Source organism: Carlito syrichta, unplaced genomic scaffold, assembly GCF_000164805.1.
Source record: "Carlito syrichta isolate Samal-C Ts95f unplaced genomic scaffold, Tarsius_syrichta-2.0.1 Scaffold309465, whole genome shotgun sequence".
Taxonomy (NCBI): domain Eukaryota; kingdom Metazoa; phylum Chordata; class Mammalia; order Primates; family Tarsiidae; genus Carlito; species Carlito syrichta.
This window is the reverse complement of record NW_007253561.1, coordinates 346,516-363,789: the sequence shown is the minus strand read 5'-3', so window position 1 is coordinate 363,789 and position 17,274 is coordinate 346,516. Positions and strand designations below refer to the sequence as shown.

The 17,274-nt window shown below is 37.2% G+C and overlaps 1 protein-coding gene across 1 annotated transcript in view; it reads left to right on the top strand.

Annotated features, from left to right (window-relative positions):
• Nucleotides 1–17,274, top strand: part of ANKRD17 (ankyrin repeat domain 17) — a 138,500-nt gene that overhangs the window by 107,083 nt on the left and 14,143 nt on the right. The window contains exons 25-29 of the mRNA XM_008067275.2: nucleotides 3,912–4,083; nucleotides 6,143–6,590; nucleotides 7,129–7,284; nucleotides 9,243–9,392; nucleotides 10,777–12,413. Of these exons, the coding sequence (XP_008065466.2) occupies nucleotides 3,912–4,083; nucleotides 6,143–6,590; nucleotides 7,129–7,284; nucleotides 9,243–9,392; nucleotides 10,777–12,413 (2,563 nt within the window). The remainder of the gene's footprint in view (nucleotides 1–3,911; nucleotides 4,084–6,142; nucleotides 6,591–7,128; nucleotides 7,285–9,242; nucleotides 9,393–10,776; nucleotides 12,414–17,274) is intronic.

Below are 17,274 nucleotides of genomic sequence, written 5' to 3'. Positions count from 1 at the left end.
GAGACTCCAACTCAAAAAAAAAAAAAGAAAATTTTTTTGTAGAGACAGAATCTCACTATGTTGCCCTGTCTGGTCTTGAACTCTTGGACTCAAGCAATCTTCCTGCCTTGAACTCCCAAAGTTCTGGGATTACACCTTGCTTGGCCCTAACCTTACTTTCTTATACCTCTAGACTGGTTTAGTTATTCTGTTTCTATGTGTTCTCTTTGGGATTTTTGTATCACTCATTAGTACCTCTCCCTATTCATTTGTGTTCATTGTCTGCTGTTTTACCATCTCCTACTCTCTACCTACATTTTTTGTTGTTTTTTGCTTTTTGTTTTTTGATGTGGAGTCTCACTCTGTTGCCCAGGCTGGATTGCAGTGGCAAAATCATGGCTCACCCCAGCATGGATAGACCTCTTGGTCTAAGATAATCCTTCTGCCTCAGCCTCTCAAGTAACTGGGACTGTAGGCACACGCCATCATGCCTGGCTAAATTTTTTTTTAGAGACAATGTCCTTCTATGTTGCCTAGGCTGGTCTTAAACGCTTGGATTCAGACAGTTCTTCCACCTTGGCTTCCCAAAGTGATGGGGTTACTGCCATGAGCCGTGCTGCCCAGCCTTGTCTACAGTTTATCTAAGCATTTCTAGCCTAGTGAAACTTTTCTCAAATTTATTATTATTTCCTTTGAATGTCTTAAAACAATCTAATTCTGTCTTTTTAAATTTTTAATTAATCCTCAGCTCAGATCATTTGACTGCTACATCAGTAAACTGTGGTGGAGATCACGTGTCATCTTAATCGCCAAATCTTATTACCTCTTTTCAGTTAATATTGATATTCACCTCTTTGTGATGTTTACCTGGCCTTTCTTCTCCCTTGCAACTGCTATCTCCAGTTTATCTTCCTCCAACTGATTATGCCTTTCACAAGTCTCATTTGTTTTTCCTTTTAAGTATTAGATTCTCTCTCTCTCTCACATAGTCATACTACCTGTATACATTAACACACACATATATAGTTACACCTTTTTCCTCTGGTTACCTCATTTGTTAGTTTCAACTGTAGCCTACAAAATTATGGTGCCTCTTAAATATTTTGTCTGTTGATCCACACTTGATAATTCTGCTTAGTTTTAGAGCTCCATGCCTTGTAAAGTTAGAGTCCTTTTGTAGTCATAGAAATAAAGTTTCTCTAGGACTTCTGAATTTGTGCCCTATAAACTCAACCAGATTATCAAAACACTAGCATTAAGACATCAAAATTTAGAAACAGGAATACTTAGCTCAGAGCTAAACTCTAAAGTTTGATAATCCAAGCTTTTGTTAACTTTTGCCAGAGGGCCAACCCCCACTGACTGAACTCTGTAAACCCTTAGAAATTTGCATATCTAAGACCCAGCCACACCCACCGTGACCAACCCAGAGCCCATCACCCCCACACACATCTAGAGTAAATGGGCTTAGATGAATTCCTCCTTCCTTTTTAAAACTTCTACTTTTAAAAAAGTTCTTCCTCCCTTAAATACCTGTCAGAATTCACTCCTGCCACTGGACAAGTTAGAAAATTCAGTAAAATCAAAAGACTCATCCTGGATGACGCAAAGATCTCAAACTCATTTGCTATTTTGAGTCCCCAAAAGCCATTTTGTGTCTCTTTCTCAAGATTTTTCTGTCTATACAGATATAATGTGGATAAAATACCAATTGTATTATTTCTCACTCTGAAGTGGAGAGGCTTAATACACACTTATCAGCACAGTTGGTATGATAATGTTTTTCTGGTGCTCCTTTCACGCTCACTTCCACTCCTCCCCACCCCCTTATACTTACCCATTCCACAAAGTCAGCTAGACAGCACAGCTGCAGGCCTTGCTCCTTCACTAGGATTCACATGATGAAAGCTTGATTAATGCAAGGTTTAAATGAGCTGAGTCACACATGCTGAGTTCCTTCTTTCAAACTCGCCAATCGGATCTTACTCCTCCTCTCTTGATCCAGGGAGTGAAGGTCACCAATTACTGTCTTCTTCCTGATCCTCCAGAAGGGGCAAAAGCCCCTCCTTTACTGATCTTTAGACTAGGGCTTATGTGCTTCTGGGTGACCAGCATAGGTTACTATGGAGGCAATTTCTCCATCTTTAACTTTTAGTTGTATTTCTTAATTCGATCTACCTGAGAAAGTCTCGGTGTTCTACATACAAGTTTTTCTTCACCGTTTACCTTTTCAGGAAAAAGACTTATCTTTCACCCAACCTAAGGTAAGTATGTTACATTACCCCAGGGTATAAAAACCTGGTGGTGGGGCCATGAGGTGTGCCAGATTTTTCAAGAACATAACAGGGATGATTTGAAAAGGCAGGACAAAGAGTGTGCAGCAGAAACAAAAAATTTGAAAACTGAAGTTAGGCTTTTTCTGATGAAAATTAAGTATCATTTGGCTTATGAGATTGTGGGGATTGTTCCAAGATATTCAAAGGAAACAAAGTACTTTCACCAGTTAAAATTCCATGCCTTAACTGAATATTATTGTTTTGATGCGTATATTCAAAATAAATGTAAAATGTTTAGAATGCTAGATTATGGGCAGGGGAATACATAGTTTTTAAAAATACATGTTTTAGAAGACATGCAGATGAGTTTGAGAACAATTTTTATGCCTGTATGAACCAAGGAGGAAAATGTAACAGTTAACATAGTTTGCAAAGAGATGTTATTGGCTGACGGAAATTGTGGAAAGCAAAAAAACAATAAAAGTAAGAGGAGATGTTATTGGACTTTTAAACTTATCCTAAGATTTTTTGGCTATGAAAGTAATATGTATTCATTTTAACAAAAACAAATAATGTATTTATAGGAAGTAAAATTAAGAGTCTTGCTTTTTCTCCTACCTTTCCAGTTCCACTCTTCAGAGATAATCCCTGTTAAACCTTTTATTTGTAACTTCCACACCTTTTTCCCCCGTACTTAATACAAGTAAACTTTTGTGTATGAGTCCTTCCCCATAAATGGGATTATTAGTCTGCTGTCTGCCCCTTTTTTCCTCTTAACAAATGTAAATTGTCAGCATTTTCCCACATATGTATTTATAGCACTTTCAGTGGCTGCCTGGTATTTGTGAATGCTGTTGATTTGGCTTATGAGTTTGTGAGGACCAATGGTTGAATTGATGGATTTCCATTGTTTTCATTTATTGCCATTATAATCAATTTAGCATTGAAAATTATTGAACCTATGCTTTTTCATTAGAGATAGTCATTTTATAGAATAAATTATTCAGATAAGCAGTTTGTAATGTTGATAGGAGGCTTTCAGATTACTTTTCCTAAAATGTAAATATTAATAGCCACAGCCGTGTAGAAGAGAATGTGGTTTATCACATTTGTGCTGATATGTAATGTAAGTTGTGTATTTATTATTTATCCATTTTAAAGTTAGTCTTTTATCATTGGTTGAATCTTGGGGTTTGTTTTTTTTTAGTCGGAATCTCACTCTGTTGCCCAGGCTGGAGTACAGTGTCATGCTCATGGCCACCACAGCCTTCCCCTTCCAGGGCTCTGGTGATCCTTCTGCCTCATCCTTCCAAGGAGCTGGAATCACAGCCATAGTGCCACCACACCTGACTAATTTTTTAATTTATTGTAGAGTCAAGGTCTCGCCATGTTGCTCAGGCTGGTCTCCAACCCTTGAGCTCAGGCAATCCTCTCATAAGGTGTTGGGATTACAGCATGAGCCACCGCACCTGGCCTAATCTTGATATTCTAAAAATATATTCTCTTTAGAATATATTTTTAGTAAAACAATGCATTGAACAATATAACTTTGAATTTTATGGTGTCCTGGCTCCCTTGTGATTAAACGGTTATGTGACAACTTTTCTCCAGGGTAAATTTTAATGTTATAGTTCTGCTTTATTGATCCTTTAACAGTTAAGGGAAGAAAGTCGGAGACTGGCTTTGGCTGCCAAAAGAGAAAAAAGAAAGGAGAAGAGAAGAAAGAAAAAGGAAGAACAAAGAAGAAAACTAGAAGAAATTGAAGCCAAAAATAAAGAAAACTTTGAACTCCAAGCTGTTCAAGAAAAAGAAAAGCTTAAAGTTGAAGGTATTTTCTTTAAACAACCATCCAGTTTGTTTTATATTCCAGCCAAATCAGTCACTTAATGTAAAAATAGACTTTTAAGTTATTAACCTCTTAAAGTATTTGTAGCTTTTTTGTTGATTGACTTCCTCCCTAACTTTTATTATGAAAAATATCAAACCTACAGACAAGTTAAAAGAATGATAAAATGAACACCTGAGTAAAGTCCACATCGATTTACAAAATTATTAGAATTTCACTGTATTCTCTTTATTTTTCTCTCTACGTAACTATACTTATTTTTTTCTGAGCCTTCTTAAAGATAATTGTAGACATCCTGACATTTCAACTGTGAATACTTCAAAACACCTCCTGAGAATAATGTTAGGTTACATCATCAGTAAGTTTTTTAGATATTATAAATGGTAATTCCATAATAATCATCTACAGAATGTTTTGGAGTTATTCCTTACTGTCTATAGTCCAACGCTTAGCCAGATTTCTATAGATGAGGGAGTAATTTCTAACTAGATTGTAATTGAAAGATTATTTGAGATGGAAGAATAGTTGTTTCTCCCTATACACAGGGGCTTAGTTCTAGGACCCCTGCGGATACCAAAACCTGTAGAAGTTCTAGTCTCTTACATAAAATGGCATAAATTTGCATATAATCTATGCACTTTTCCCCATATACTTTAAATCTCTAGATTATTTATAATAACTAATATAATGTAAATGTTATGTAAATAGTTGTTAAACTGTGTTTTTTAATTTGTTTTTTTTTTCTATTTTTTTTCTCCAAATATTTTTGATTTGGGGTTGGTTGACTCCGTGGATATAGAGGGCTGACTATTGCCACTACATCACCAAATACGTGTGCATGCAGTTTGTGTATGTATTTTTTAAAATTTCCCCTTTCTCCAGCCTTTTATTTTGAAAATTTTCAAACTACAGAAGAGTTTAAGGACTAATATGATGAATGCCTGCTAATATGGTGAACAGCAATATCACCTGCATTCTTTTTTTTTCTTTTTTTTTTTTGAGTTGGAGTCTCACTGTGTCATCCAGGATGGAGTGCAATGGCATGCTTATGACCATGGGCTCAGGTGATCCTTCCACCTCAGCTTTCCAAGTAGCTGGCACTATAGGCACTCACCACAACATCCAGCTAAATTTTTTTTATTATTATTATTTATTGTAGAGATGAGGTTTCACTAAGTTGCTCAGGCTAGTGTCGAACCCCTGTTCTCAGGCAGTCCTCTCACCTCAGCCTACCAAAGTTTTGGGATTATAGGGGTGAGCCACTGTGCCCAGCTCACCTGCAATCTTTTTTTTTTTGAGTTGTAGTCTCACTCTGTTGCCCAGGCTGAAGTGCAGTGGCACACTCTCAGCCACTGCAGCCTTGACCTGCTGGGTTCAGGCGATCCTTCTGCCTTAGCCTTCCAAGTAGTTGGAACTACAGACATGTGCCACCACACCCAGCTAATTTTTTGATTTATTGTAGAGATGAGGTCTCCTAAAGTCTCCTGGGCTGCTCTCAAACCTGTGAGCTCAGGCAGTCCTCTCACCTTGACCTCCCAAAGTACTGGGATTATAGGCGTGAGCCACCGTGCCTGGCCTTTACTTGCATTCTTAAAACATTTTGATATATGGGTTTTATCTATCTTCTCTCTTTTTTTGAATAATTTTCTATAATTTGAACTGATCATGTGAAATCATTGTAAGTAGTAGAATATGTTTTTCTTAGGAAAAGAACATTATTTTACATAGCCACAATTATATTATTACATCTAAAAAATTTAATAATATAATAATACCTAATATACAGGACATATTTATATTTTCCCAAATTATTCCAGAAATTTTTTTTTTTATAACTACCTGTTATGCTTTGGGTTATAGAGAATAAATAGATCAGTCATGTCCAGCTCATTTACCAATGAATGCAAGAATAAGAATAACTGATGACTATATCTAATATTAGGGAAGTAACTCTTCTGGGTTTTTCTTTTCTTCAGCTGCTTAAAGCTAAATATATTCTAGGAACACTGAGAACTTGCTAATTTCAGTGTCGCTTTTACAGATGAGCCTGAAGTCTTGACAGAGCCTCCAAGTGCCACAACCACTACTACCATAGGTATATCTGCAACCTGGACAACTTTGGCAGGTTCCCATGGTAAAAGAAATAATACCATCACTACAACCAGTTCAAAGAGGAAAAACAGGAAAAATAAAATTACTCCAGAAAACGTTCAAATTATATTTGATGATCCACTACCAATTTCGTACAGTCAGCCCGAGAAGGTAAATGGAGAGTCCAAGAGCAGTAGCACCAGCGAGAGTGGGGACAGTGACAACATGAGGATTTCCAGTTGCAGTGATGAAAGTAGTCACAGCAACAGCAGCCGGAAGAGTGACAGCCACCCACCAGCTATGGTCACCCCCACTGGAAGCAGCAAGAAGCAGCCCTCAGTTCTTGTTACATTTCCAAAGGAGGAGAGAAAGTCAGTTTCTGGCAAGGCTTCAATAAAGTGAGTTCCAGTTTTCATTTTTTACTGTTTTAGTATAATCATGAAATACTTTGTTGCTAAATTTTTTTGATAAAGCAAGTGAATTAGTAACTAGCAAAATAAGGATGTTTCTTTGTGCTTAAGGAAGGTACAATTTCAGTTGAATTTGAGACTAAACTTTTTTTTTTAAAGAATTTTGTATCAAATGAGAGGTCAGAATATTTTTAATGTATACTTTCTTTTTTTGGTTGTTAAATTTAGCCTATCAAGAGTGTTGTGGTTTCTCAGCGATTATTATTGTGATTCAGCTCTGCTAAATTTGTTCCCTAGATACTATCTTCTTAAATTTGGCTCTTCATATGCTAAGTATTAAAGAGAAGTAAAAAAGAAGGTCCTCATTTGTTTATCATATTTAATCTAAAAATAAGCAAAATAATAAAATTATATAATAGGTTACCATTATTATTTAAAATGCTACATATATTCTATATTTAATGTATAACTATATTTAATATAATAACTACATGTAATATAATAATTTTTTCTCCCTCTGTTAAAGATTGTCAGAGACTATCAATGAAGGGACCAGTAATTCTCTATCTACTTGTACAAAATCTGGTCCATCTCCTCTTTCCTCTCCAAATGGGAAGTTGACAGTAGCAAGTCCTAAGCGTGGGCAAAAGAGGGAAGAAGGATGGAAGGAAGTTGTAAGAAGGTAATTATTTCCTTGATTTTTCTTTCTTCTTTTCAGGTGCTATATATCACAGTGAAGTGTTGTTTACCTAACAATTAAATTCTCCTACTGTGCTAAAGGTTGCAAACAGATGGCTCAAGGTTAAATCTGACCAACAGAGATTTCCTACACCATATTTTAGATGAAAAAAATATATATGTTAGTACTTTAAAAATTGGGAGATTTTGCAGTCTAAAAGTTAGATACTTATAATATGTACTTGGCTTTCATTGATATTGGAATTTGCTAAAGAAGTAGATTAGATTTTGTCTTGTCAACTTTGTAATTCTACTATCCAGTATATAATACATACTAGTACAAGTATTATGTAAGTTACTTGTAAATATTTGAAGAATGAGTAAGTATTGGTTTTAAACTATTGATCTAATCCTGTCTTTAAATCATAGTATACCTTTATTTCAAGGGTTTCAGGATAAAAATATTGTATTATATTTTGCTTGGGATTTTCAAAATAGTATTTATCAGAGTAGAAATGCAACATTCCAGAGATTTAAAAGAAGGTAAGATCCTTCAAATCCAGAAAGGGTGTGATTCATTATAACTCTTCTTACTTTAAACATAGAAATTTCATCTTAAAAACTAATTTTTTGGCTAGGCGCGGTGACTCATGCCAACATTTGGGGAGGTGTAGGCAAGAGAATTGCCTGAGTCCAGGGGTTCGAGACCAGCCTTGTTAACTTGGCAAGACCTAATTTCTGTAATAAATTTTTTTAAAAAAATTAGCTGGGCGTGATGGCACATTCTTGTGGTTCCAGCAACTTAGAAGCCTGAGACAGAAGGATCGCCTGAGTCCAGCAGGTCAAGGCTGTGGTGGGCGTGAGCGTACCACTGTACTCCAGCTTGGGTGACAGATTGAAACTCCTACTCAAAAAAATAAAATAAAATAAAGGAAGAGCTATAACAAACCAAATATATTACTGTTAATTCCCAAATGCACTATACAGTTCTCCCCACCTCCCTGTTTTTTTGGACCAAATAATAATCACTGATTGTTTCACTGATTTAAAGGACTGATTATCATGCCCTTTAGGGAAAAAAGAATTTTCAAGTTTCTTAGTTGTATACATAAAAGGACGAGGATCATGTCGTACCTTTTAGAAAATACATTTAATTTAATACTTAATCTACCCTTCTCAATAAATTAGTTACTTGCTTAATAAAACATAATTGACTGATTCTCTTTATTGAGAACAGAATACTGTATTTGTTTTTGAAGTATTCTTTAACTGTCTTACAAAAACTTTATATACCTTTTCTGAACTGAATGTTTAAAATTAAATGTCATTTCACAAGTGTTAGATGGATTTTGCTTTTTAAATTCTAGTAGGCTTTTCTTTTTCCTCATATTACTAAATGTTCGTTAGCAAGTATTCACATTTGTGGATAATCATTTTAATGCCTCTGAAGAATGTAGGAAAACAGTGAATTTTTAATATTATTTATATTTTAGAGAATAAAAATAGGAATGTGAGTAAAAAACAATTCTTTCTTGGCTCTTCATTTTAGATGAGATACCCTGTGAGTGTGTCTTTATATACCCTATTAACAACACTCATAACATGGCGGTGCAATTTTATTATTTAGTGTCTATTACATGGACACTAAGTATAAGTGGGCAGGAACCTCTGCCTGTCTTACTTACCATTAGTGTTTGCATTAGCACAGTACGTGTCTACATAGTCATAGTATGAAAGGTCATAGGAAATGAAACCATATTTGATAATGTGATAAACAACTGTAATTTGTCTTTTGTTCCTAGTTGCCTTTTATCTGTTCATCTAGAGTAAAAGTAAATAGAGACTTACTCAGCAGTGACAGAAAACTATTTTACTAATACTCAGAAAGCGTTTTTTAATTACTTTTTAAAATTACCAGTTATTAATGATTTATCTTAATTTATCTTTACAACTTTTAAACAGGTCAAAAAAAGTATCTGTTCCATCAACCGTGATATCCAGAGTGATTGGAAGAGGAGGATGCAATATCAATGCTATTCGGGAGTTTACTGGTGCACACATAGATATCGATAAACAGAAAGACAAGACAGGAGACCGAATAATAACTATAAGGCAAAATTTTGTCTCTTATGTTTTCTTCCTTTCTGTTTTATTGCACTATATTTTAATGAAAGATAGCCATATGAGTTTTCACTGGAAATTTGTGTTTAATAAGTATACTTTTTAAAGATGGAAATTCTACGGTGTTTCAGAAGATAACCTTTATAAGTTTCTTTTTCTCTAGTTAATACACTCTTGTGAAGTGTTTTAAAAAGTTTTATGGGAAGTGTGTGTGTGTGTGCACCTGTGATAAAGGCTTATATTATCTTTACATAAACTGTTCGTATGATATTTTTAAACATCTGTTCTGAGACTTGTAGAGGGAGTTTTTCTAACATATTTTAGGCAATGGGCTTCTGTCTCTCAAATTGGTCTTTGCGATTTGTTATTCTGAGATTGTTTCTTTGGAATTTGAGCTTAGCTATAGATTTAACTCTGAAGTGAAAATTTAACTTTCTTTGAATAACTCATCGAATGTGTCTGTGCCTGAATATCCTTAAAATAAAAGTGATATTCTAAGAAATAAGAATGTAAGAAACTGTTTTTAATGACTTTCAAGTCGATCCTGAGTTTGGAAGCATCTCATGTGTTTTTAGATGGCAGTTACAGGTTTGCAGGTGCCCCTGCAGTATATGGGAGGACTGAGAAGCGAGGAGGCAGTTAATTTTCTCTATTTTACCACTGTCCTCGCCTGTATCATTTTTCTCCGGAATAGCTGGGTAGCCACAATCTGCCTTCTCCAGAAAAGGGAGAAGCGGATACTGTTTATGGATGAATTCTCCCTTGGGTTTCTGTAAGGCCTGTCTTAAATCAAATGTTTTCCTGAAGATCCAGCACTAGGTTTTGAAGTTATGGCTGTTGTTGGCATTGTCAGAATTCCTCCCTCATTTTCAAACATTTTCCCTAAGGGGTTTTAATAATTACCCTACTTAATAGAGAAACTACTAGTGAATATGTAGTAGATGGGGTCATCTTAGATACCAGGATTTAAGATAAAATACTATTTTCTTATTCAGTTGTATTATTTTTTTTATCAGTCAACTTTGAACTTTCAGCAAAGTATGAATTGCATAGGCTTTTGAGTGCAGTGGTTTTTCTGACTAGTGTATTTTACAGTAGTAAAATGGTTTCATAGACTAAGGACAGTATGTGAATTTTTGGAAAATAAATCATTTACCCTCCTTTGAAAAATATAGTGATAATTCAGGATAGCTTTGTTTGCAGAATATCGCCAGAATGGTCTGAAGCTTGCTGCTTAACTTTTGTTATCTGTTCTCTGTATTTATATATGTGTACACACACATGCGTGCGTGCACGCACGCATGACAGAATGTAGGCTTTACATATTAAAAAGTAGAGGAAATTTGACCTTATTTTTTTTTTTGTCGATGTGTAGGGGTGGCACTGAATCAACAAGACAAGCAACTCAGTTGATTAATGCTCTGATCAAGGATCCAGACAAAGAAATCGATGAACTTATTCCAAAGAATCGTTTGAAAAGCTCCTCAGCAAATTCCAAAATAGGGTCATCAGCACCTACCACCACTGCTGCTAACAGTTCCTTAATGGGAATTAAAATGACGACTGTAGCTCTGTCATCAACATCTCAAACTGCCACAGCACTCACCGTGCCTGCGATTTCTTCTGCATCCACTCACAAAACCATCAAGAACCCAGTGACTAATGTGAGGCCTGGTTTTCCAGTTTCCCTTCCGTTAGCATATCCTCCGCCACAGTTTGCACACGCTTTGCTTGCTGCTCAGACTTTCCAGCAGATTCGTCCCCCACGGTTGCCCATGACCCACTTTGGAGGGACTTTTCCACCAGCTCAATCCACTTGGGGTCCTTTTCCTGTCAGGCCTTTGAGCCCTGCCAGAGCTACTAACTCGCCTAAGCCTCACATGGTGCCTCGCCATAGCAATCAGAATAGCAGTGGTTCTCAGGTGAATTCAGCAGGTTCTTTAAATTCAAGCCCAACAACTACCGCCAGTTCATCAGCTTCAACGGTGCCTGGTACATCTACAAATGGCAGTCCAAGTTCACCTTCAGTCAGAAGGCAGCTTTTCGTCACAGTTGTGAAGACATCCAATGCCACCACAACAACGGTCACTACCACAGCAAGCAACAACAGCACTGCACCCACAAATGCCACATATCCTATGCCTACTGCCAAAGAACACTATCCAGTATCATCCCCATCTTCCCCATCACCACCAGCCCAGCCAGGAGGGGTTTCAAGAAACAGCCCTTTGGATTGTGGATCAGCATCTCCAAATAAAGGGGTGCCTTCCTCTGAGCAGGAAGCAGGTAGTCCACCAGCAGTAGAAACAACAAACAGTAGACCTCCGAACAGCAGCAGTTCTTCTGGGAGCTCATCAGTTCATTCTGCTCAGCAACCACCTCCGGGATCTGCTTCTCAGGAACCAAGACCACCTCTTCAGCCGTCTCAGGTTCCTCCCTCGGAAGTGAGAATGACTGTTCCCCCTTTAGCAACAACAAGTTCTGCTCCAGTGGCGGTGCCTTCTACTGCCCCAGTGACTTACCCTATGCCTCAGACACAAATGGGATGCTCCCAGCCTGCTCCTAAAGTGGAAACCCCTGCTATTAGACCACCCTCTCATGGCACAACTGCCCCTCACAAAAATCCAGCTCCAGTGCAGAATTCATCTGTCGCAGTCCTCAGTGTCAATCACATTAAGAGACCTCACAGTGTTCCCTCTTCTGTCCAGCTACCTTCGACCTTAAGTACACAAAGTGCTTGTCAGAATTCAATGCATCCAGCGAATAAGCCCATTGCTCCCAATTTCAGTGCCCCCTTACCATTTGGGCCCTTTAGCACATTGTTTGAAAACAGTCCCGCATCTGCCCATGCCTTCTGGGGGGGATCTGTTGTTTCATCTCAGTCAACACCAGAATCTATGCTATCAGGAAAATCCTCATATTTGCCAAACTCGGATCCTTTACATCAGTCTGATACTTCCAAAGCTCCAGGTTTTAGACCACCCTTACAAAGACCTGCTCCAAGTCCCTCAGGTAAGTGTATATTTGCTGACATTCTGGACCTGCTCTTTTACACAGGTGGTATAAAAATTCTTGAAGTTTTTTATTGTTTTTATTCTATGGCAACTTGGATAGAGATTGTTGTATTCAGTTAACTCAATTGTTGTATTTGTGTGCGTGTGTGTGTTTTATCTTTTAAAGGCTACAGTAGATACTTCTTGAATTTTCCATAAGTGTTTTTATCAGGCATATTTTTCTCTTTCAAAAGCCTTTTGTGTTTTAATTTAAAAAGATAATGCCACCAAAAGTTTGCTTTTATTTCAAATGCAAAATAACTAAGATTTTAAACTTTTGATCTCATTTTTGATTTTGTTTTTAAAATACTGAAAAAAAATAGAACTAAACAGTCTGATATTGTAGCCACTTACTTGAATTTAAATTGGTGGAAATTTTAAAAATTTGTCTTCTCAGTCTAGCTAATCATATTTCAAGTGCTTAGTAAACATTTATGGCTAGTGGCTACCATATTGGACAGCAAAGATGTAAAACATTTCCATTTTCATAGTTCTATCAGACAGCACTGACATTTATGGAGGATCTAAAGATTTTCTAATTATAAGCTATTGCTTTTTTAACCTTTTACTTTGAAATGTTTTTAAAGCCTGGCTTGGTGGCTCAGCCTGTAATCCCAGCACTTTGGGAGACTGAGGTGAGTGGATTGCCTTAGCCCACGGGTTCAAGACCCTCCTGGGCAGCGAGACCTCATCTCCACAATAAATCAAAAAATCAGCCAGGCATGGTAGTGCATGCCTGTAATTCTGGCTACATGAAAAGCTGAGGTGGAAGGATCGCTGGAGCCCAGCAGGTCGAGGCTGCGGTGGCTGGGAGCGGCCACTGCCCTCTAGTTGGGCAACAGAGTGAGACGCCAACTCAAAAAAAAAAACCAAAAAACCAGAATGTTTTTAGATTTATAGAAGATAAATTTCTCTGGCTTCCCCTAATATAAACATCTTATATAACAATGATACATTTCAAAACTAAAAAAAATTAATATTGATGTAGTAATACTAGACTAAAGATTTTATGCAGATTTTACCAGTTTTTTTCAGCAATGTGTTTATTCTGTGGTAGGAGCCAATCCAGAATGCCAATTTGCATTTTGAGCTATTATTTTGTTTTTTGTTTTTGAGTTGGAGTCTCACTCAGTTGCCCAGGCTGGAATGTAGTGTCATGCTTACTGCCACTGCAGCCTCAACCAGCTGGGCTCAGGCGATTCTTCCACCTCAGCCTTCCAAGTAGCTGAAACCACAGACATGCAGGAGCATGCCTGCCTAATTGTGTGTGTGTGTGTGTGTGTGTGTGTGTGTGGAGAGCAAGTCTCGCCATGTTGCTTAAGCTGATCTCAAACCCCTGGGCTCAGGCAATCCTGTTACCTCCACCTCCCACAGTACTGGGATTACAGGTGTGCGCCATCACACCTGGCAAAAAATATTTTTAAATTAATATTATATGACACAAAAAACATGAAATTCAAATTTTAGTGTTCATAGAGTTTATTGAAACATAACTATGCCTATTCGCTTGCATATTATATATGAGTGCTTTCATGCTATAATGACAGAATGTGCACTAGTTGGAACAGAGACTATGTGCCCTGCAAAGTCTAAAATATTTAGTCTTTGACCCTTTAGAGAAGGATTGCCAGCTACTCATCTTTGTCAGTGAGGATATGAAATTCTGGGACCAAAACTTCCAAGTTTAATGGAAACTCAATGTTATTTGCATCTATTTCTATAACTTGTAAATAAAGTTTAATAAATATGATCAATAAATGTTTCTTTGCCAGCAATTGATTGAAATATAGAATCAATATAATTAGGTTTTTAAAGATCATTATATGCTACTGCGTTGGAGAAGCTTTAAAGTTTATTTTTATAATAGTTGAAATTTAATGAAAGTACATTATTATCATGAAAATTAAGCAAACTCACATTCCAAAAATATGATCATCTACATATTATATTGGGAATGGTTACAATTAAAATTTATGAAAAGGTATAGAAAAGAGACCAACTCCAGAAGAAAGGTAAAGTTTTTGGGGAGCGTACAGTTGATTAGAGCTAAAATTAGCATGAATGTTTAATTTACAGATCAATTGCTTGATTCAAGTCATTTAGAGTTTAAAATATTCATCCTTTTATTACTTAAAAAGCATCTCTCATTTTTCACCTAACCGAAATCCTAATTTTCATTTCTGTCTACATATTCCTATCATATTGTGTGTTTTCATGCATATTTTTCTTTCTTTGCTTCACTAACTTTATGTATATAATTGGACCATTTATATTTTAGACTCAGGTCTGTTAATATTTTGTATTTTGAAAAAATTTTAAGCCACATAAAATTTTAGGGAACCAAATAAACAGCATAGTAAATACATTTATGTTTCCTCACTTAATTCTCTACTTGATAATATTTTTCCAAACTCCTTCTCTTCCCTTCCTGCCTTTTTTTCCTTTCCTTTTGCTGCTTTCTTTCCATTCTATCCCATCTTGTCTGTCTCTCCCCTTTTTTGTCCTTCTATTCTCCTTCTTCCCCTCTTTCTGTTCCTATCTCTATTTTCTTTTCCTCCCCACCCTTTGTCAAATTATGGAAAGATAGGTTTCAAATGGCATACATTACCTCTGAACACTTTGGTATGCATCTTCCCAGCATTTGCCTTCACTTTACACCATTACTACATCCAATTAGAATGGACTTGGTAATAATACCCAGCATAAAATACCATTATCCCAAATATATCTGTTAGCCTGTGTTCATCTTTTTTTTTTTTTTTAATTTGGAGTCTCACTTTTGCCCAGGCTGTAGTGCAGTGGCACTGGCACACTCACTGCCACCCCAGCATCAACCTGCTGGGTTCCGGCGATCCTTCTGTCTCAGCCTTCCAAGCAGCTGGAACTACAGATGCATGCTACCACACCCGGCTAATTTCTGATTTATCGTAGAGATGAGGTATTGCCAAGTTGCCCAGGCCAGTGTCAAACCCGCGGGCTCAGGCAATCCACTTGCCTTGGCCTCCCAAATTGCTGGGATTATAGGCTGAGCCACTGAGCCTGGCCTTTTTTTCCTTTTAATCCAAGATTCGATGAACGTTCACACTTTTTTTTTGTTTTGGCTGTCTCTGCCTCTTTCCCCAGTCTAAAGCAATCCCATCACTTTTCTGCAGTTCTTGATACTAAATCTTTTGAGGAGTCCAATTGTTCTGAAAAATGTATCAGAATCAGCGTTTCTTTAATACATGATTAGATTCAGATCAAAATATCTAAAAGGAACATTGTATAGGTGATTTTTGAACCTCACACTCTTATCAGTAGCAGATCATCCCACTATTGCCTATGGAAAACATGGCCACTTCGTTAAAATGCTAATCATCAGATCTCTCCTTTGTTAGAAGAGTATCTGTAGGCTTTTATTTCTCCTTAGTTTTTTAAAGATACATTTTTATACAAACCTTTGCGCCTTAAACTATTTAAATTCCAATATTCACCTGTATTCTGTAATAGCTTATACAAGATCAGATATAAGAATATAGCTGGGTATGGTGACACATGCCTGTAATCTCAGCTACTCAGAAGGCTAAGGCAGCAGGATGCTTCAGCCCAGAAGTTTGAGGCTGCAGTTAGCCATGATCACGCCACTGTACTGCAGTTTGGGTGATAGAGTGAGACCCATTCTCTGGGGAAAAAAAAAAAAAAACAAACCTCTTAGTAACTTTTTTTTAAAAAAGTTTTGACCCATTAACCTAAAATCAGATAAGTAGGTTGCTTGTGTAAGTAGCATAATGTATAAACATTTATAATACTTTTGAGTAAACATATCCAAAAGCAGATATATATGTGATAGAGAAACAGGAGGGAGAGTAAATGTTCAGTGTTTATCTTTAGGGAGTAGGAAAACTTGGAAGTTTAACTTTCTTTTATATATTTGTTTTTTGGTTTGTGTGTTTGTTTAGTCAGGGTCTCTGTTGCTCAGGCTGAGTTCATTGCAGCCTCTACCTCCTGGACCTAAGTGGTCCTTCTGCTGCAGCCACCCAAGTAATTGGGACTATAGGTGCACATTGCCATGCCCGGCTAATTTTTTTATGTTTTGTAAAGACAAGGTCTCACCATAAAGCCTGGGCTGGTATTGAACCCCTGGGCTCAAGCAATCCTTCCACCTCAACCTCATGAGTAGCTGGGACTACAGGCTCATGCCACCATGCTTGACTAATTTTTTGTAGAGACGAGGTCTCACTATATTGCCTAAGTTGGTTTTTAATTCTCTCTTTTTTTTTTTTTTTTTGGAGTCAGTCTTACTCTGTTGCTTGGAGTGCAGTGACACACTCATAGTCGCCACAGCCTTGATCTGCTGGGCTCGGGCGAACCTTCCACCTCAGTTTTCCAAGTTGCTGAAACTACAGGCATGCACTACCATACCTGGCTAGTTTTTTTTATTTATTATAGAGATGAGGTCTCACCAAGTTGCCCAGGCTGGTCTCAAAACCCTGGGCTCAGGCAATCCACTCGCCTCGGCCTCCCAAAGTGCTGGGTTTATAGGCTTGAGCCCCTGTGACTGGCCTGGTCTTGAATTCTTGGACTCAAGCGATCCTTCCACCTCAGCTCCCTAAGTAGCTGGGACTACAGGCTTATGCCACCATGCCTGGCTAACTTTTATTTTTGTGGAGATGAGTGGTCACTATATTGCTTAGGCTGGTCTTGAACTCCTGGGCTCAAGCAATCCTCTTGCCTTGGTCTTTCTGAAGTGCTAGGAATTCAGATGTGAACCACAGCACCCAACCCCTGGTATTTTCTTTACAGTGGTTTGCATTAATTTTTTTTTTTTTTTTTTTTTTTTG